At 39.7% G+C, this 20941-nt stretch overlaps 1 protein-coding gene across 1 annotated transcript in view; it reads left to right on the top strand.

Annotated features, from left to right (window-relative positions):
- PPP4R2 (protein phosphatase 4 regulatory subunit 2) overlaps positions 1-20941 on the top strand; it is a 60430-nt gene that overhangs the window by 25640 nt on the left and 13849 nt on the right. Inside the window, exon 3 of the mRNA XM_004702430.2 lies at positions 13550-13720. Coding sequence (XP_004702487.1) covers positions 13550-13720 — 171 coding nt within the window. The remainder of the gene's footprint in view (positions 1-13549; positions 13721-20941) is intronic.

Here is a 20941-nt window from a genome sequence, read left to right as displayed (position 1 = left end):
GGCACCATCAGCTTTCTTCGCCACATTTGTTTATGTGCATTTGTTGCCATCATCATTTCCAAAACATTTTCTTTCTACTTGAGCCCTTTCAATCAGCTTCTCTTTTTTCCTCTCCTTCCCCCAACTTTCCACCCTTGTGAACCCTTGATAATTTGTAAATTATTTTTATTTTCATATTTTACACCATCTGCTATCTTTCTTCACCTTTCACCCTTGTTCTGTTGTTCCTTCCCCTGGGGGGTGGGGAAGTTGCACATCAGTCATTACGGTCTATTTCCCCTTTCTCCGCCTTGTCCCCCCACCTTCCCCCTGCCCTCATGGTATTGCTAGTCTCATTATTGGTCCTAAGGGATTTATCTGTCCTGAATCCCATGTGTAAAGAGCTCTGTACCAGTGTACATGCTCTGGTCTAGCCAGATTTGTAATGAAGAAGTGGGGTCATGATAGTGGTGGGGGGAGGAAGCATTAAAGAGCTAGAGGAATGTTTTGTGTTTTGCGTGTGTTATACTGCACCCTGATGGCTGGTACCTTCCTTGCAACCCTTCTGTGAGGGGATGTCCAATTGTCTACAGATGGGTCTTCTGATGCCCTGGTACCTCGTGATCACACGGGTTGGTGTGCTTCCTCCACGTGGGCTTTATTGCTTCCCTGTTAGTTGGCCCCTTGTTTAAACTTCAAGCCTTTAAGACCCCAGCCACTATATTTTGTAAATGCCGGCACCATCAATTTGTTTATCCATCCATTTCATCTTCAGTGATTGTGTAGGGGGAGGTGAGCATCACAGAATGCCAGGTTATTAGAGCAAAATGTTCTTGCAAAGTGTTGAGGGACTACATGTCCTTTGCCTCCTATTCTATTTCCTTTTCCTTCTCTCCCGTCCCACTATCACTTTTGACCTTCATAGGGCTCTCAGTAATTCCTCTTGGTTACATTGCATTTGTGATCAAGCCCCACCCGAATAGCCATTTCTTGATCATGTCCACAATTCATCTTTACCAAATACCTTTGTCATCTATTTCCTGAATATTAAATATTATTGAATACTCAAACTACTGATAAAATAAAATACTTCTAATTTAAATCTCAAATTAATAATAATGCAAAATACTAATCATAGTTCTGCCATGGTTTTATAAATGTATGTGACTCACGGGAAGAAATGAATGGGGAGGAAGAAAGAGTGGAGCACATCCTGGCCCACCAGGCCTGGAGGATGATATCCCTGCTCTAAACATTCAAAACACAGAGTGGACCATATGGCTGATCCCATTATGAGACACCACGTCCCTCACTGACCCATGGCCCTACGGGGGAAACAACACTGGAGACTCAATGTCAGGATTGGCCCGGATTGACCACGTGACACTGAGGCAAAACACTAAAGGCGTGTGGCAGAATAACAGGGGTGGGGGGTGAGGGGAAGCAGAGCAGGGAGCTTCTGAGGGAGTGCAAAGGACAGACTTGGGGGCCAGAGTTGGGCACCCCATCAGACTTGACTGGAGGATACGCCGAGAGGTCAAAAATCAGACCTTGATCTATTTACAGGTTTTCCTTTTTAAAATTTTTTCTTTTTTTAAATTATTCTTTTATGGGTCATTGGTTTTCTTCTTGTTGTCATCATTGTGTTCTCTTTAGTCGCTTTGTCTTGCTATGCCTTTTTTTGGGGGGGGTGTACATAATTTTATCTCTGCAGATCTATCTAGATAAGATAGGCTGGAAGTGGGACCGATGGTTGGGGGGGCAGGTAAGGAGGTGGTGTTGATTAACCCAGGGACAAGGGAACAACAAGTGATCTAAAATTAGTGACAAGCAGGGTGTTAGAGGCCTGGTAAGGGCAATGTAACCGAGAAATTAGTGAAACCCAAATGAAGGCTGAGCATGATAGTGGGACAAGAGGAAAATAAAGGAAATAGAGGAAAGAACTAGGAGACACAGGGTATTTATAGAGGTCTAAATACAGGCATGTACATATGTAAATACATTTATGTATGAGGTTGGGGAAATAGATTTATGTGCATGTATTTATAGGTTTAGTATTAAGGCAGCAGATAGACATTGGACTTCCACTCAAGTACTCACTCAATGCAAGGACACTTTGTTGTATTAAATTGGCATTCCATGATGTACACCTTCCCGACAAGATTGCTGAAGACAAATGTGTGCATCAGCAAATGTGGTGAAGAAAGCTAATGGTGCCTGGCTATCACAAGGTACAGCATCTGGGGTCTTAAAAGGCTTTCAGGTAAAACCAGCAGCCATCTAGCTCAGAAGGATCAAAGCCCACATGGAAGAAGCACACCAGCCTGTGTGACTGCGAGGTGTAGAAGGGACTAGGTATCAGGCATCAAAGAACAAAAACTGGTATCATTGTAAATAAGGGTGAGTGCAGAGTGGAGACCCAAAGCCCATCTGTAGGCAGCTGGACACCCCCTTACTGAAGGGTCACCGGGAGGAGACGAGCCAGTCAGGTTGCAGGGTAGGGAGCGATGAAACATACAATTTTTACTTCGTAAATGCTACCCCCCCACCCCCTATCATGATCCCAGTTCTACCTTACAAATCTGGCTAGACCAGAGGATATACACTGGTACACATAGGAACTGGAAACACAGGGAATCCAGGATAGATAACCCCTTCAGGACCAGTGATGAGAGTGGCTGTATCTGGAGGCTGGAGAGAAGGTGGGGTAGAAAGGTAGAAAGATCCTTGATTACAAGGATCTATATGTAACCTCCTCCTTGGAGATGGACAACAGAAAAGTGAGTGAAGGGACACGTAGGATAGTATAAGATAAGACAAAATAATAATTATGAATTATGAATGGTTCGTGAGGGAGCGGGGAGTGGGAAGGAGAGGGGAAAAGCTGATATTAGGACTCAAGTAGAAAGCAAACATTTTGAGGAGGATGATGGCAACAAATGTACAAATGTGCTTGACACAATGGATGTATGTATGGATTGTGATAAGAATTGTACGAGCCCCCAATAAAATGATTAAAACAAAACAAAAAATGTATGTGACTTTGTTGTATAGAAGCAATCAAGTTGGTTCTGATTCATAGTGACTCTATAACAAAATACCACCCAGTCTTGCACCATCTTCATAGTCGCTCCTATATTTAGTCCCTTGTTGAAGCCACTGTGTGTGTCAGTCATCTCATTGAAGAGCTTCCTCCTTTTTGTTGCCCTTTTCCAGGCACTGCCTCCCAGAATCTGTGAGCTGAAGCCTCACCCTCCTCACTTCTTAGGCGTACTCAGGGTTGTACTCTCTCCAAGGCATTCTTGTTTGTTCTGGCGGTTCGCTTGATATTCTACCTCAATTCTTCAGTCTTCTCAACCATTGTTCAGTTTTTGCATTTATACAAAGAGGTTGAAAGTACACTGGTCTGGATAATGTGACCTAGTCTTTGAAGCAGATTTTTCACAGTGCAATATGCTTTTTGATTTCTTGACTGCTTTGATGAGTATTGATTGAGGTTCCAAGTAAAATGAAATCCTTGAAAACTTCAATCTTCCATTTAACATGGTATTGATTATTGGCTGACTCAGCTGTGGGGATCTTTGTCTTGAGTTGTAATCTATACCTAAGGCTCTAGTCTTTGTTCTTCATCAGTAGTTGCTTCATGACTTTCAGCAATCAAGGTTGTACCATCTACCTATCTAAAATTAATGAATTTCTCACCAATCCTGATGCTCCATTCTTAATACAGTCTAGCTTCTCAAGTTATTTGCTCAGCAAACATACTGAATACGTAAATGAAAGCTTATAACCCCGATGCAACACCTTTCCTGATTTTAATCCTGGCAGAATCTGTTTGAATAAATATTTCTTTGTTCATCATAGATAACAAATCTTAGATTCCTTATTTTGTTTATAATCTATTAAATAAAAATTGGTGATGGTGAAAAAATATATTTAATGTTAAATTGGGGACTTAAAGGTTTTGTAGTTTACCTAATAAAATCTTAAGAATAAAAATGTATTAACTGGCTACAAGTGTAAGCCCAGTATTTCCTTACGGTTTGTCAGGTTTCTTGATGTACTCATGACTGAGCTAGCCAGTCATTTTATTTTGTTAAAACTACTTTATCTTGACATTTTTTCATTCCCCTTTTAAACTGGATCTGACTTTATCTCTCTCTAGGATGCACAGTGGATTGTGCACTTAGCCTTCTCTCCTTGTGACATACTTAGTTTCCCCTGAGGGACTGTGGCCTGTTAAGTATTTTGGACTTGTTTTGATGTTATTCTAATATTCTCATTTTATATGATGCTTTATTATTACTACCCAGATAGACCTTTTGATTTATTTGAAAATGGTCAATATGTTGTAGCAAGTCTGTGAGTTTCATATAGAGCTTCTGTTTTAGATTGTTTTTTTTTTTAAAAACATTTTATTAGGGGCTCATACAACTGTTATCGCAATCCATACACATCAATTGTGTAAAGCGCATTTGTATATCATTCTCAAAACATTTTCTCTCCACTTAAACCCCTGACATTAGGTCCTCATTTTCCCCTCCCTTCCCGCTCCCCCCTCCCTCATAAGCCCTTGATAGTTTATAAATTGGTATTTTGTCATATCTTGCCCTGTTTTAGATTGTTATTGTTATATTTTTCCCTAAAAGCCTGACCTAAGAAAATATTCGTATTTTTTGTGAAAATATGCACAGTAAAACCCATTCTCATTCAACAGTAACTAGACATAGTGATCTGTGACTGATTACAGCCTTCCCAATGGGTCAGCATCCTCACTATTTTTGTTCTAGTTGTTTTATCATCACTGACTTAAACCCCGTCCCCAGCCTTCATATCTTTGTTTTAAAATAGCTGTCATAATTTGGTTTCAGATAAGTAATATAAGTAAAAAATAACAGTCTTTAAGTTAAACTGTTACTTAGTTTAAAAGTTAACTTGAAGGCGCTAGTTTTGATTTAAGGTTTAAAGAGTAACTTAGAGCACTGGTCTTAGGGATAACGCCAATTTCATGAGGTCCAGTAAGTGAGTTGTGCATTCTTCTAAGAATGCAGACTTTTGTTCCACACGTTTTGCTTTCTGTCAAGATCTTCCTGTGGTGTCTCTGATCGGAGCATTTTGTAGTGGCAGCTGGACACCATGTAGCTCTAGTCTCAATGTAGAGGAGCCAGTGATTCATGTAGACAGTCCTGTAGTCCCAGTTCTTCACATAGTCTGGGTCCTTCTGTTCAATAAGTGTTCTTCTTTCTCTTGTTCCAGAAGGATACTTGCCCCCTCGGGGTTAAACGACCCTTTCATGGGGGTTGCCTGATTCATAACAGTAGCAAAATTGCAGTTATGAAGTAGCAATGAAAATAATTTTGTGGTTGAGGGTGTCACGAGGAACTGTATTAAGGGTCGTGGCATTAGGAAGATTGAGAACCACTGTTTTAAACCAAGTGTGACACTACATGTTCCTTACTCACACTTCTCACTTCTTTGCTGGGTTACAATCAGCCTCCTGATTCCTGATGATGGTGTCTATTAGGATAGTACCACACTACAACTTGGGATCAGGACAGCTTCCTCTCAGCTGTGCCAGCAGGCAGATCTAGCTCTTAGTTTCTGCCACCTGGCCTTTGCTTTTGGCCATGGCCCTGTTCAGATAACTGTTACAAAGCTCTTCAGTTCTGCTAGTAAGGGCGTGGAGATACTTCATGCTGCCAAGAAGTTTCCTGCCCAGAACAGTCTTGCTTGAATTGACTCAGCCCCCCTACTCCATGGAGGGGCAAACCCACTATAGCCCCCATGTTTTATGCTCTAGGAAGCCCACTGTGTCATCTTGTTCTGCTCTAATTTTGTTGCTTTTTTGGCCCTGCTGTATTTTCTACTGGTGGTCTGAGGGTTACACATTCAGTTGTATTCCGCAAGGTCAGCTAGCCACTCCAAGGGAGAAAGATGGGGTTTTCTACTACCATAAAAAGTTAAAGTCTCAGAAACTCACAGGGGCAGATCTGTCCTGTCCTGTAGTGTCACTCTTGAGTCAACATGCGTTTGATGACAGTGAGTTTGATTTTGGCTTTGCTGCTACTTCTTGCAGTCTTGCCACCAGTGTTAGTGTTGTCTGTGGCCTTTGAGTCTATGAAGTTCTCTGCACAGGAACCCTGGGTCCAAATGACAGGCTCCACTCCCATCTCTTCTTGATGATAGTGAGGTCCCACTCTGGGATTAGCTCCTTTTAAGCCTAGAGTGATGGCCAAACGTTTGCAACCTTTTCACCTTAATTGCATAGCTCTATCCCTGAAAAGATTTCACATATCGTGATTGAATTAATAGGCTGCCCAGCCTATTGTTTGTGGAAATGACAAGACTAGAGGAAAATCATGGCTTAGAAGGGCCATAGAATAGCAGTTCACTATCCTGCACTGTTGACACTAACGTAGTCGGAGAAGGGATTGGTTGTGGTGTCATCATTTAAGAAAGGGTATGATTTCCAGCTATTTACTAGAAGAATAAAATCAACCTTGGTAAGTTTGAAAATTTTCTTGTGACATCAAAGGCTGTGAAATCTTTCATAATTGTCATTTCATTGAGGCATAAATTTGAACCATGCAGGTGATGAGACCACTGTGCATGTTTTCTTTGAAGGCTAACTAGTATATGTATCTTCAATTTGTTAATCTACATATAAGACAAAAAACCTTATCCCCACAACAGTGTCGGGAGGTAGATGGTAATATTCCTATTTTACTGACGATGGAATTGGAGAAAATATATATATTACAGAGGTATTTGAAATTTGAGGGATGCATGAAATCTCCATATAAGTGCCAGTTGTAATTTTTTGCAATAGTGTGCATTTCTGAATGAGCTTGGTTAGTTCTGTGATCAGTTGCTTAGCTGCCAATATAAGGATCAGTGGTTTGAACTAGTCTGGAAAAAGATGAGGCACTTTTGTTTCCCATTAGAAAGCCTGTAGGGCAGCTCACGTTGTTTTATAGAACTTCTTATGAGTTAGAATGGAATCAGTGGCAATGGGTTAGGTGGTGTGTGTGTGTGTGTCTATTTCTATGTGTTGTCCTTTAAAAGGAAGGTTGGGTAAATTGAGTCTAATGAATGAAAGATTGTCTATCATCTTTCAGATTTAACTGCATGTTGAATTTTCATTATCCATCTCACAAACTGTGGCAGAAACTGGGTGTAGACAGTAAAGGAGGTTGTCTTTTAAAACTATCTTAAGATGTTTCCCTTCAAATATGTACTAATCAATTGAAATAACACCTGCACCATAGAAACGACATTTTTCTGATAGGCGTTGGTCATGAGTTCTATTACAGCCCTTTGATTACCAGTCCAGAACTCCCACCCCAAACCTGGGCCTCCCCCAGTCCTCTTATAAGCTTTGAAGAGTCCGTAGAGCCTTGGCCAGAAAGAACATGGCACAGAGCGCAGTATGTAAATAGAAGAATACATCACATTTTGTCTTTATTTACAAAGAGAACAACTTTTTAAAAGATCATTTATTGTTATTGAGAAAGCGCAGCTCAGTTATATTGATTACATTCTTTCAGTTGAACAGCTAATGGTTCTCTCACCTTCCTTTTCTGAGTTGTTTCTCCATTAGCATAAACTGACTGACCTCTTAGGTTCCATGGGAGCTCTGGAAACACTGTTAGTTTATCCTACAGAGATCTTAGCATAATGCTCAAGGGTGGCCTTCTTTATTAGCTAAGCGAAACGGTTTGCCTTTTTATTTATTTATTTTAATAATTGTATTGGGGACTCATACAACTTATCACAATTCATACATACATCAATTGTATAAAGCACATTAGTACATTCATTGCCCTCATCATTCTCAAAACATTTGCTCTCCACTTAAGCCCCTGGCATCAGCTCCTCATTTTCCTCCCTCCCTCCCCGCTCCCCGCTCTCTCATGAACCCTTGATCATTTGTAAATTATAATTTTTGTCATATCTTACACTGTCCGATGTGTTCCTTCTCCCACTTTTCTGTTGTCCGGCCCCCAGGGAGGAGGTTATATTTGGATCTTGTAATCTGTTCCCCCTCTCTACCCCACCCTCCCTCCACTCTCCTGGTATCGTCACTTTCAGCACTGGTCCTCAAGGGATCATCCATCCTGGATTCCCTGTGTTTCCAGTTCCTATCTGTACCAGTGTATATCCTCTGGTCTAGCTGGATTTGTAAGGTAGAATTGGGATTATGATAGTGGGGGGGTTGGGGGCGGGTGGGAAGGAAGCATTTAGGAACTAGAGGAAAGTTGTATGTTTCATCATTGCTGCACTGCACCCTGACTGGCGTGTCTCCTTCCAGCGACCCTTTCATAAGGGGATGTCCAGTTGCCTACAGATGGGCTTTGGGTCCTCACCCCTCACTCCCCCTTATTCACAGTGATAAGATTTTTTGTTCTGATGATGCCTGATACCTGATCCTTTGGTGTGCTTCCATATGGGCTTTGTTGCTTGTGAGCTAGATGGCCACTTGTTTACCCTCAAGCCTTTAAGACCCCAGATGCTATATCTTTTGATAGCTGGCCTCCATCAGCTTTCTTCACCACATTTGCTCATGCACCCATTTGTCTTCAGTGATCGTATCTGGGAGGTGAGCACACTGATATGAATTTTTGTTCTTTGATGCCTGATAACTGATCCCTTTGGTACCTCGTGATCACACAGGCTGGTGTGCTTCTTCCACGTGGGCTTTGTTGCTTCTGAGCTAGATGGCCGCTTGCTTACCTTCAAGTCTTTAAAACCCTAGAGGCTATATATTTTGATAGTTGGGTTCCATCAGCTTTCTTCACCACATTTGCTTATACACCCTCTTTGTCTTCAGCGATTGTGTTGGGAAGGTGAGCATCATGGAATGCCAGTTTAATAGAACAAAGTATTCTTGCATTGAGGGAGTACTTGAGACACTTACACTTTCATACATATTTATATACATAGCTATATACAACATAAGAAATAGCTAATTAGTCTGTAGAACAGTACAAATGGCTCAGTGCAACTCACTTCCATGAGACAGCGAATACACTGGCAGTCCTTCCAAGTCTTGAGGGCTGTTGGGTGCAAGTCAAGGAAGCAGACAGCTGAGTTCTTTTTACAGGAATTCAGGCAATCCGGCCACAGGCAGCAAACAGCAAGGCAGGTCACCACCTGCCAGCCAGATGACAGGGTCCAACAGTCCCCAGCTAAAGCGATGTAGAGTCTAGTAGCATGGCAAAGCAGGTCTTGAAGGAGCCTCAAACTAGTGACACAGTCCACTGGTTGGGTTTCCCATGAGAAGTGTAGCTCTCAAGTTGAGGCAGAGACCCAGCTAAGTTAGCAGCCACACAACTGGTCTGATCATTAAAGAGCAAGAGACAAGAAAGGCAAGGCTTGCTAAACCATTTGTCTCTGTCCTTCCATTTAATCCCACAGTGTTCACTGTCCAGGTTGGCACAATAAACCTACTTATCAGAGTTGGTATGTTTGAGCCCATTCTTGTGACTGTTGTGTCAGTCCAATCCATTGGGGGTTCCTCTTGTTTTTGCAGGCCCTCTACCAGCATGTGGATAGTCCAGTTTAAATTTAAGGTGAAATGCATGAGCATTATCTTTTAATACTCATCATATCTAAAATTACAATGTAGTGCCTCTTCTTCATGAAATCTTTGATTCTTCCCAAAATAGATTAGGGCAAGGAGGGGAGAAGTAATCATGCAAGACCAGACCAGTTTCTATTCTATTCATGAGTGGCAGATGATTCTGAGGGTGAGCTCCAGATCATTCTTCACAGACCACTCTGGGATGACTTTACACTTCCCACCCCCACCCACAGCCTTTTGGTTAGCAGTCAAGCAAGTAACCATTGCACTGCCCAGGAACATTGTGCATCTAGTTCTTAGTAACCACTCTCACCAGTCTAGGGGACTAGCAATTTCATTGAGACAGTTTTACATACCTAACAATTTACCCATTTCTAGAGTGCTTTCGTCATCCCAAAAAGAAGCCTCCTATTTTTTATCCATTCCCTACTAACATCTCCATCCCCTGCATCCCTGAGGACTTACTGTCTGTCCATTTAGCTTTGCCTTGTATAGGTAAGCGCTTTACATAAAAGGGATTACATAACATGGGCTTTTGTAACTCACTTTCTTCACTAAGCCTGTTTTATCATTATTTCATCCCTTTTTATTGCTGAGTAATACTCCACATTTGAGTTGTTTTTACTTTTTGGGCATATATGAATAATGCTGACACGAACATTAGCATTTTTGGATAGACGTGTTTTTACATTCTTTGAATATATACCTAGGAGTAGAATTGTTAGGTTTTATGATTACTCTGTCTAACATTTTGACAAATTTATGCATTGTTTTCAACAATGGGCGTACCATTTTAAAGTGTGTGTGTGTGTGTGTGTGTGTGTGAGAGAGAGAGAGAGAGAGAGTGTGTGTTCTAGGCCAATGGGGCTTTCTGTTCCCATAAATATTTACAAAACCACAGAAATGCTGCATATAGTCACTCATTACAAAGTTGCAATCAACTAGACGGTTTGGGTAGTGAGCATGAGGTGGTATTTCATTATAATTCGATTACATTTCCTTGATTACTGGTGATGTTGTTTTCTTCATGTGCATATTTTTCATGAGATTGAGTCAAAGATCCTTAGCCCACTTAAGAAAATGGGTTGCTTGTCCTGTTAAGAGAGTTCCCTCTTAAAAGAGTTTTAAAGTTTCGGTGCTTATAGTTGACTCTTGGACCTACTCTTAGATTTTGTACATGGTATGAAGCAGAGATCCAGCTTCTTTTTTGTTTGCATATCTAGTTGTCCCAGCATAATTTGTTGAAAAGTCATTTTAAAAAATTCTAATCAAATTGTTTTGGCACTCTTGTCTAAAATCATTTGACTCTTAATATGAAGTTTTGTTTCTGGACTCAGTTTTATTATATTGCATTCCATTACCACATTGCTCTCGATTTATGCGGTTTACTCTAGTTTTGAAATTAATAAGTACAAGTCTTTCAAATTTGCCTTTTCATAGGAGTGCTTTGTGATTCTTAAATACTTTGACTGAAATTTCAGATTTTATCAAGTCTGCAAATACTGTCTCTTGAAATGACAGGCTTCATTCGTTTTTGACAGTGCATACCAAACAACTCAATGTTTTTTGAAACTCCCTAGCACTTGGTAAGCAGTAGAAATATTTTAAACATTTCTTTCTTACACGGAATATGAAAAATGTGTTCATTCAAGGGTTGGTACTTTAATAAACGAGTAAAATAGGCTTAAAACAAAAAACCTGTGAGTTTGTGGTGTGAAGAGAGTGATAGCTCCTAGTACATTTTGGTATACTGCCTTGATTTGTGCTTGGTGTCAGCAGTTTTACCCACTATCGGCACAAATGTCAACACAGTGAAAAAGACAGATGAGTCATTTCTTATGAAAATAGCTTTGACCTTTTAGACCACATTTTGAAAACTACTGCCCTAGTTAGTAAGATTGCTGGATGGGATGGGGGAGTTAATGTCAGATTCGCACTCCCCTCATCCAGGGTATCTTGGGTAACTTTAAATAGTTTCCCTTTGCAAGAGTGCTGTCTGCTGCCACTAAGTTGTACTTTCTGCTTCTTGTAACCTAGAATTTAGTTACCGTATATACATGTGTATAAGCGGAGTTTTCAGCATATTTTTAGTGCAGTTTTTGTGGTAAAATTGGGTGCCTCGGCTGATATTTGGGTTGCCTTATCCTCGAGTATATACGGTATATTGAGGGCAAGAAGACAAAATACTCCTTTATTTTAGTAATCAAAGGTGAAAAGAGGGGCATTGGTGTTAGTGTAATAAGTGAATAGGCATAAGAAGTACATAAAAATGTATTGTTAGTTGCAGTCTTGTTGACTAGAACCTGGACGATGTACCGTTTAAGAACCATGTTGCTAGGGACTCTAGTCACACAGGATCTGTCCGTTTTCACTGACCAGTTTTAGGAAGTCGATTGCCAGGCTGTCCCCCTGCTCTGTCTTATAATCTGGACCACAGAACCCCACACTCAGTGCCGTGCAGTCCATTCTGGCTCATAGCAAGACTACAGGACACGGTCGACCTGTCCTTTTAGGTTTCTGAGACTATCTTTCTGGGAGTAGATTGCTGCATCTTTCTCCCTCAGAGTGGCTGGTGGGTTTGAACCGCAGGTCTTGTGACGACTAGCGGCTCTGTGCGTAGCTACAAACTCATTGCCGTCCAGTTGATTCCGAGTCATGGTTTTCTGAGACAATCTTTACAGGAGCAGAAAGCTGTGTGTGTCTCTCGCTGTGCCGCTGGTGGTTTCAAGCTGCTGGCCTTGTGATGCACAGCCTGGTGGGTAACCCACCAGGGCTCCTCAGCTCTTTGGAGGAGGAGTCCATGTTGGTGCTGCTTGAGGGTATCTAGGACCTGAAAATATTCCCTGAAAAGGAAAGGAAGTGTGAAGCTTATTTTGCTGTTTAGCAGATAAGATAGAAACCTATTCTATGTAAATGTAGTTGGGTGTTGAAAGGGTTTGGGCTTTCTAATTATTCTGACTCTTCATTTAAAGCAGTGGTTCTCAACCTTCCTAATGCTGCAACCCTTTAATACAGTTCCTCATGTTGTGGGGACCCCCAACCGTAACATTAATTTAGTTGCTACTTCATAACTGTCATTTTGCTACAGTTATGAATCAGGCGACCCCTGTGAAAGTGTTACTTGACCCCAAGAGGGGTTGAGACCCACAACCGCTGTTGTATAGGAAGATATAATAAACCGTGTGCTCACTTTAAGGCAGCATAGCTGGGGGTGGGGAGGGGATCTGTGGGAATGACATTTAAAACAGAATAGTGTTCTTGGACTTTACCTCTAACATGCAAAGTGGAGGCTTTTGTACCGTGGAATACCAGCTTTCCCGATCCCCTCTAAGTTAGGAAATATAGTTCTCATCATATTTCCCTTGGTGTTAGTTTCCCAGAATTTGAGGGAGTGAAAAATGAAATAACTTTAAAATACTAAGAATGGTACCTATAGTTCACAATGGACTTTTGAGTGATTATTCTGAGTTTAGTGATTGTGTCACGATGTGTGTGTAATGTGACATAATTTGTGACACCACACAGTGTGGTGATACAAAGGTTTATGCTTTGGATTGTAAGGTTAGCGATTCACCTTTACCAGGTAGAAGGATGGGATCATCTGCCTCCATTTAGAATGCTCAGTCATGGAACTCCTAAGGAGCAGTTCAGTTCAGTGAGTCAGAAATGGTATGATGGCAGTGGGAGGACGTGGTGCAGTGGTTGAATGCCAGGAGGCTAAACCAAAAGATTCATGGGCTGGAACTGTTAGAAGCAGATCGCCAGATTTTTTCTTCCTTGGGGCTACTGGGTGGTTTCTAATGGCCACCTTTTTGGTTAGCAGCTGAGTGCTTCACCTGGAGCTGCAGGTGTCCTCCTAGTGCTATAATTTAGGACTTAATTTTGTTAGCGTTAGTTAATGAGGCTACATTTCCTGTATTTGTGTTTAAGCTCAAGAATTGTAAAGCTACATGGAATTATATTTTCTCACTCTTTTTCTGCTTGTAGGATACAATGGTCCCAATTTAAAGGCTATTTTATTTTCAAACTGGAGAAAGTGATGGATGATTTTAGAACTTCAGCTCCTGAACCAAGAGGTCCTCCTAATCCTAATGTCGAGTATATTCCCTTTGATGAAATGAAGGAAAGAATACTGAAGATTGTCACTGGATTCAATGGGTATGCACTTAATACTATTTTAAAGATTTACATTTTGCCAAAATACAGATTTTTATCCCATCAAGTTTTGATGTGTTTTATTGTTTTACTAATTGATCCACTAAAAATATAGGTTATGTTCTGTGTCTCTAATGACATGTATGTATACAGATATGTATGTGTATATATATATACAGGAAGCTTTGGTGGTATAGTAATAATGCATTGTGTTGAGATTTGAAAGGTTAGCAGTTCGAAATCACCAGCAGCTATGAAGGAGAAAGATGGAGCTTTCTGTCCCTGTAAGCAGTTACAGTCTCAGAAACTCACAGGGGCAGTTCTACCTTGTCTTACAGGGTCGTCATGAGTTGGCATGACTCAGTGACAATAGTTTGAAAGAGAAGTTAACCTACAATTCTGGTTGTAGGTATACTATACGTATGCACACACACAGTATTTTCTAATTTTTCATTTGCACGTATTAAAAATCTTTGCAGGTTGGTTTTCGTTTACTTGATTGGTACTAATGTCATTCAGGCTAACCATGGAAACAGTGCCTCAGGAAATAGTTTAATGTTATAGAAGTATTCTAGTTGTTACTTAAAAAATGTTTACTTCTTCCTGTCACCCCCCAATAAGTAACTTTTTTAGTCATTGGTAAAATAGTACACTAAAAAGGTGTACTGCTCCAGAGTAAAACCGATCTAAAAAAACTGTTGGTGCGTCTCACATTTTATCATTTAAAGTATTTTTCTTTTTAGGACCATGTCAATTTGGGGTTCTTTTTTGAGAGACTGCAAACCAATGGTTCAATATTTAGTGTGATGTCCTCAATGTGTGGAGTATGGGATTATAATACAGGTAATCCCTGAGTTAAAAACATATTCAAGTTACAAAAGAACTGCATGTAGGACCTGTGACAGTTCGTTTCTGTGGTTTTTAAAGAAATAACATTTTATGGAGTAGCACGTACCACATTCAGTGGTTCTTTGTATAATTTGCTGATGCTGTTTTTATGCCACCTAAAAAGACAAAGATTAGAGCTAGACTGATACTGCTAAAAAGTAACAATAAAACACAGAAAGGGGCATTGCACTTAAGTCAGAACCACCCGACGATGGAGTTGTTAGAATAGAACCCTCTTTTAAGTATTTTTAACACATGGCCTGATTTGGGGGCTACAGATAATTAATCACTTAGGATTTGCAGTAGACTAAGAGAAATAACCCTGTCTTCTGCAAATAAGCGTAACAATCTTGCATAAAATAAAGTTTTGTACACTTTTTTCCCTCTGTTACTTCTCATTTATTCAAAAATATTCCATAAAAAACTATTGATACGCCAAGTCATGTTAATCAGTTGCACTTTTTTTTTTTTTAAGTCCATCACTTGTAGTTGTTTCCTGGAATCTGGAATCATATGGAGACTGGTTTCATTGTATGTCCTTTTGTACTGTCATGAATGATTTAAACACTGGCATATATTTGCTTTTAAAAACAAAAAGTTTGAAGTACGCACGTTGGAGCCACGTAAAATTTAGAATGAATATGTTTAAGAAAAAAGACCACTTTTTTTAGACTTTCTGCTGACTCCTTTTTATGTCATTGAATTGTGGCTCCTGGAATAATAGGCCAGGTTAATATACTGCTCTGTAAATATTATGCTGATCTACTTGTTTCTGGTTTCATAATAGCAACTTTCATTTTCAATATTGTCGAGTGAAATTGGGCTAGACACCGATATCAAGGTTATAAATAAGTAAATATTAATACTTAGCTCAGAAAGTTATTTGAGCAGTTATTAGATGCCTGCACATACTTTTAAATAGAATTGCTTTTAAAACATGTTTCATCTTTGAACATAAATACAATTTTTCAGCGTGATAGTATGAGTCATTTTACTTAATCACAGAATTCTAGTTTTCATTAGTAATATGTTGAGTTTTTAATTAAAAATTTCCAATTTTACTTTTTTGTCTTGTCATAATATACTGGCATCTTGAAATATCTTTTTTCCATAAAGTAAAACATTTCTTTAATGTTTTACATATGGGTGAGTTGAGGGTTTACACACAGAGAGAGTTGGGAGTAGAAATAGTTTACATTTTTCAATTATTTGAGTATTTGTCCTTTCTGATATATCCCACCCCCCACCCAACCTTGTTTGTATTAAACCTATTGCTTTCTAGTTGATTCAGACTCTAATCCTATAGGACAGAATAAACCTGCTTTGTAGGGTTTCAGAGACTGTATCTTTACAGGAGCAGACAGCTTTTACCCTACTCCAAAGGAGTGGTGGTAAATTTGAACTACTTACCTTCAGTTTTGTAGCCCACACCGACACCAAAGCTCTTCTTTGTATTAGGGCATCATTCAAAAGTGCTATATAGTCTTACTTTTAAAAAGGTCCCCAAGTATTAGACACTGATAAGAATGACAGTGGAATCCTGTGATGTGCTTGCTGTAGTTACTTTTTAGAAGAGCTCTGACATCTCTGCTCATAGTCTTTTGTTGGCTCAAATGTGCAAGGCTGACAGTCGGCTTCCACTCAGTGGCGTCATGGGCAACAGGTCCTGTGCTCTGTTGTACAGTATGGCCACCCTACATACACGTAGAATTAACTTGTGTGGAATGAAAGTTCATTTTGTTTGTCTGTTGGTAGTGGTTACATGTTGGGCTGCTGACCTCAGGGTCAGCAGTTTAAAACCATTAGTTGCTCTGCAAGAGGAAGATAAGGCTTTTTATTCCCATAAAGAGTTAGTCTTGGAAACTCAAAGAGGGAAGTTGTACTTTGTCTCATGGGATTGATATGAGTCAGAATTTTCTCGATGGCAGTGAGTTTGGAGTTGCTCTATGATAGAATAGTTACAAAGTTTTTTGAGGGGTGGAGATAACTTACATGCCTATAGCTTTAAAAACACATTTCATTTTAAATAGTGGAAGAACAATCTGTTCAAAATTAATCACTGAAGTGCTGCTCTGTTAGATCTGAGACTTCTCTAATGTAGACAGAAGTCATGTTCTTGTGTGTAGATGGTTAAGCACCATCAGCAGTAACTAAAGATGGACTGTTCAAAACTCAGCCTGGTTCCATGAAGTTTACGGCTTAGGATATTCGATGGGACAATTAATTCTATTCCATTCCTATGTAAATTGTTAAGATTTGATTCTGTGAAGCCACAGGAACAGTGTGCAGATAGTCTCCGAGTTAGGATGTGAACGGCACCTATCAGTGCTCCTTTCTAGGTACCTCTCGTGGTGAGCGAGCAACGCTAGTGTTGCAATGTGTACTTTTTCTGGTGTTATTTTCACACCAACCCTCAAAGACAAATTTTGGATTTATGAAGATAGTGATGATGATGATAATAAAAGACGATAATGAAAACGTTTTAAAAGAGTTATCTGACCTTAGAACCAACATATGACTGATTTTTTTCAGAACAGTTACCTGCATATTTGAAAAAGAAGCTTTTTTGGCACATTTGTTAACATTTGGTTGGAGGTTAGCTGTTGGAACTCACCAGTCCATCCAGTGGTGAAAAAACTGGCTGTCTACTCCCATCAAGAAACCCTAAGGAGCAGTTTTACTCTATCAAAAAGGGTTGTTGAGATTCGCAGTCAGCTTGCTGGCATATACTAATGGGGTGGTGGAGGGGGGCATAGCGGGACACTGCTTCAAAAAGCTCGTGGAAAAATGGAACAAACAGCACTGGAATTCCTCTTAACCTTTTAAAGCCCCTCATGCATACTTATCTGCAAGGTACTTAACACCTAAAATCGTTTAATCACCTCTAAGACATACACAGATAGTCACAACTTAGAGGATTGCCTATATTTTGTTTTGATAATTTTTCTGATTAATTTCTTAAGTTTTGGTGTACATGATTAGTTACATATCCTTGGCTCTAAAAAATTTTACATATATATCATAAGGTTCAGTATTTGAAGTTGCCACTTTAGCTTTTTCCCATATGAGGGAGACTGCAAAAGTTTGTGGAAATTTTTCATTATCTTTTTTTTCTTTTTTTCCCCCATTATCTTTTAATTCCATTTTCCCACAAACTTTCAATAGCGCCCTCACATGTCAATTTTTTAAGAGTCTAAAATCTGGACCGTAGATATATGAAACACAGTCCCCTTTGGGTTTTTGTATTGTATGAGAGTCTGGATCTTTAGTCCTTTGTTCTTTCTTTTTGTAACTCCCTTGAGCCATTTTGTTGCTGATTTGCATCCACAGTTGGCTGGGAAAGATACTTTGTGGACTTTAATTGTGTCAGTATTTGAAATGTTTCTTTCCTTTACCTTTACCCCATTGGATGTTGTGTATGTACCTTAGAGTTGGTTCCAACTCATAGTGAGCCTATAAGAGAGTAGAACTGCCCCATAAGGTTTCTAAGGCTGTAATCTTGATGTGAGCAGTAGTCTTTTTTCTAGTGGACTGGATGGCTGCTGGTTTCAATTGCCAACCTTTCAGTTATCAATTGAGTTGATTCTGACTCCTAAGGAAGGACAAGGTAGAATGGTTCCCTCGTGACTTTCTGAGACTTTAGCTCTTAGAGTAGAAAGCCTTATCTTTCTCCTGTGGAGCATCTGGTGATTTCGAACTGCTGCTACTCTTGTGGCTAACAGCCCAACTGGTGACCCCACAGGCTCTTGAGCAGCTTAAAAATTAGCATCGTTAGGCAGTGCCTCTCACTCTTTGCTCTTGTCTTGCCTAGGAATATGTTTCCTAGAAACTCTAGGAATATGGTTTGATACGTTACTCTGTAACAGAATTCTTGAATCACAAAGAAACGAGCAGAAAGCTAATTTATCATTTCTTTATTGTTTTTTGATACGAGTAAACTAATCAAACTAGACACTGATTAACTGAATTAACTACTGCTATAGATGTTTTTAGAAATGGGGAATGGTGTAGACACTATTTTACATACACTGTTTTGAGACTCCTTGTTGAAAGAGGTTAATTTCTAATTATCTTAATTTCTTAAAATATTCATTTTTAATTTCACAATTTTTGATACTTTATTTTTGGCATAAAATGCAAGCATGTGTGTGTACATTGTACAGATATCATCTGAGTGTGTACTTATAGGATATCAACGGTATTTCTGACTTGTGTAATATCTAACAGTAAACAAAACTATGAACTCAGATGTTTAGGTTAATTTCCACTTAAATCATTCAAATCAGAATAACTGAGGAACAACTAGTGTGGCCACTTATAGTTGAAAGATAAGAAGGATATTTCTCCAACCTCTAGTTAAAACACACACACATCTTAATATCTGTTTTTAGCTTTTGCTATGAGTCAGAATTGACTGGAAGACAGTGAATGAATGAGTGAGTGGCATTCTGGCTAAGTGTTGAGCTGCTGACTGTAACCCAAAGCTTCCAGCCACTCTTGTTGAGAAAAATGAGGCTGCCTGTTCCCATAAAGATTTACCGTCTCAGAAATCTTATGTAGTGTCATTATGATTTGGAATTGGCCTGATAGCACTGAGTTTGGTTGATGGATTCTTTAGTTTTTTAAACTTATAGCTTCTTTATTACATTAAAAAAAAAATCTTTTTCAAGTTCATGGACTAATTTCATTGTCTTTTAGTTCCACTCTCCATGAACTTTTGAAGCCCTTCATGTAGTCAGTGCAAATGTGTGTTCAATTAATGGGGATTAATTGCCTTATGGAATTAAAAGTAGTTTAAAAGAGGTGTAGTTTGGGTCTTGCTTTGTGGGTTGCCACCCTGTGAGGGTTGAACAACTCTTTCACAGGGGTCACCCAATTCATAACAGTAGCAAAATGACAGTTATGAAGTAGCAACAAAAGTAGTGTTATGGTTGGGAGGTCACCACCACGTGAGGAACTGTATGAAAGGGTCTCAACATTAGGAAGGTAGAGAACCACTGCTCTAGTCAGTCTTTGAAGTGTCTGTGCCTTCCTGCCTTCTTCAGTAAATGAAGTGGGATGGGGGGGATAATGATTGGACCATTGTTACGTAAACCCAAGGTATTGTGTCCCATTTAGGGATAATCCTAGCGAGGATTGGACTTCTCAGAATTAAAGTTTTGTCTTCTAGATGTAGGCATGAGAAGTATTCAACTTGGGCGATGTTTCCCAGTGGACTAATTTTTTTTTAACGAAACCATGCCACCTTAAAATTTCTGCATTAAAAATGAATCAGCAGCTTTTTATCATTTTTCTGAGCTAGCATTTGACAGTGTCTGTTACTTTTGGACCCTTAACTTGTGTTTCAAAAACAAAATACTTAAACATTAGAATACTAATCCACTGCCATCAAGTTGATTTCAGCTCTTAGGCGGCTGTGTAGGGTTTCTGATGACTGTCGATCTTGACAGAAGCTGAAGCCTTATCTTCCTCTAGTAGAGTGGCTGTGACACTCCAGCCTTGTGGGTGGCAGTGCAGTGTTTAACCTGAGTGTGCTAACAGGGCTGCTTCTGAGATAACTAGCTAAACCAAAGCAAAATCAGTTGCCATCAACCAATGCTACCTCTTAGTGATCTTGTGCATGTCAGATCGAACTGTGTTCCTTGGGTTTTCAATGGCTGCTCCCCCCTCCCCCCCAACTAGATTACCAGGCCCTTCTGTGATACTCTGGGTAGGCTTGAACTTTTCGGTTAGCAGCTGAATCCCAATGCTTTGTGCCTTTCAGGACACCAAAATTAGCTACCAGGTTTGGGTGTTTGTTTTGTTTTTAAGTTATTGCAATTCCTTGTACAATATACTCATTTTATGAACAGCCAAGTATCTCATGGCAGAATAAGCCGAAAATATTTCATTTGAAATTAATTGAAAATATTTTTCTACATTTAAAAAAATCTTACCAAACATTTTTGCTAATTATGGCACTGAATGGCTGTAGTTCAAATCCATCAGCTGTTCTGCCGTTGAAAATCAAGGCCCCAGAAACCCTGTGGAGCGCAGTCTTTCTGACCGACAGGGCCACTGTAAGTCGGCATTGACTTCATGGCAGTGGGCTTTTCTTGTCAATTCACATTCATTTTCTTGTCACCAATTTAGGGGTTTCGGTTTTTCATTGAAAATAGTGTGTATGCAACCGCTGAAGACAAAGCGGGTGAATAAGCAAATGTGGTGAAAAAAGCTGATGGTGCCCGGCTATCAAAAGATACAGCGTCTGGGGTCTTAAAAGCTTGAAGGTAAACAAGCGGCCATCTAGCTCAGAAGCAACAAAGCCCACATGGAACAACATATCAACCTGTGTGA

Source organism: Echinops telfairi, unplaced genomic scaffold (assembly GCF_000313985.2).
Source record: "Echinops telfairi isolate 266 unplaced genomic scaffold, ASM31398v2 ScPeMD7_31;HRSCAF=116, whole genome shotgun sequence".
Classification (NCBI taxonomy): Eukaryota; Metazoa; Chordata; class Mammalia; order Afrosoricida; family Tenrecidae; genus Echinops; species Echinops telfairi.
Note: the sequence above shows the minus strand (reverse complement) of the source record. Positions and strands in the feature narration are given on the sequence as shown.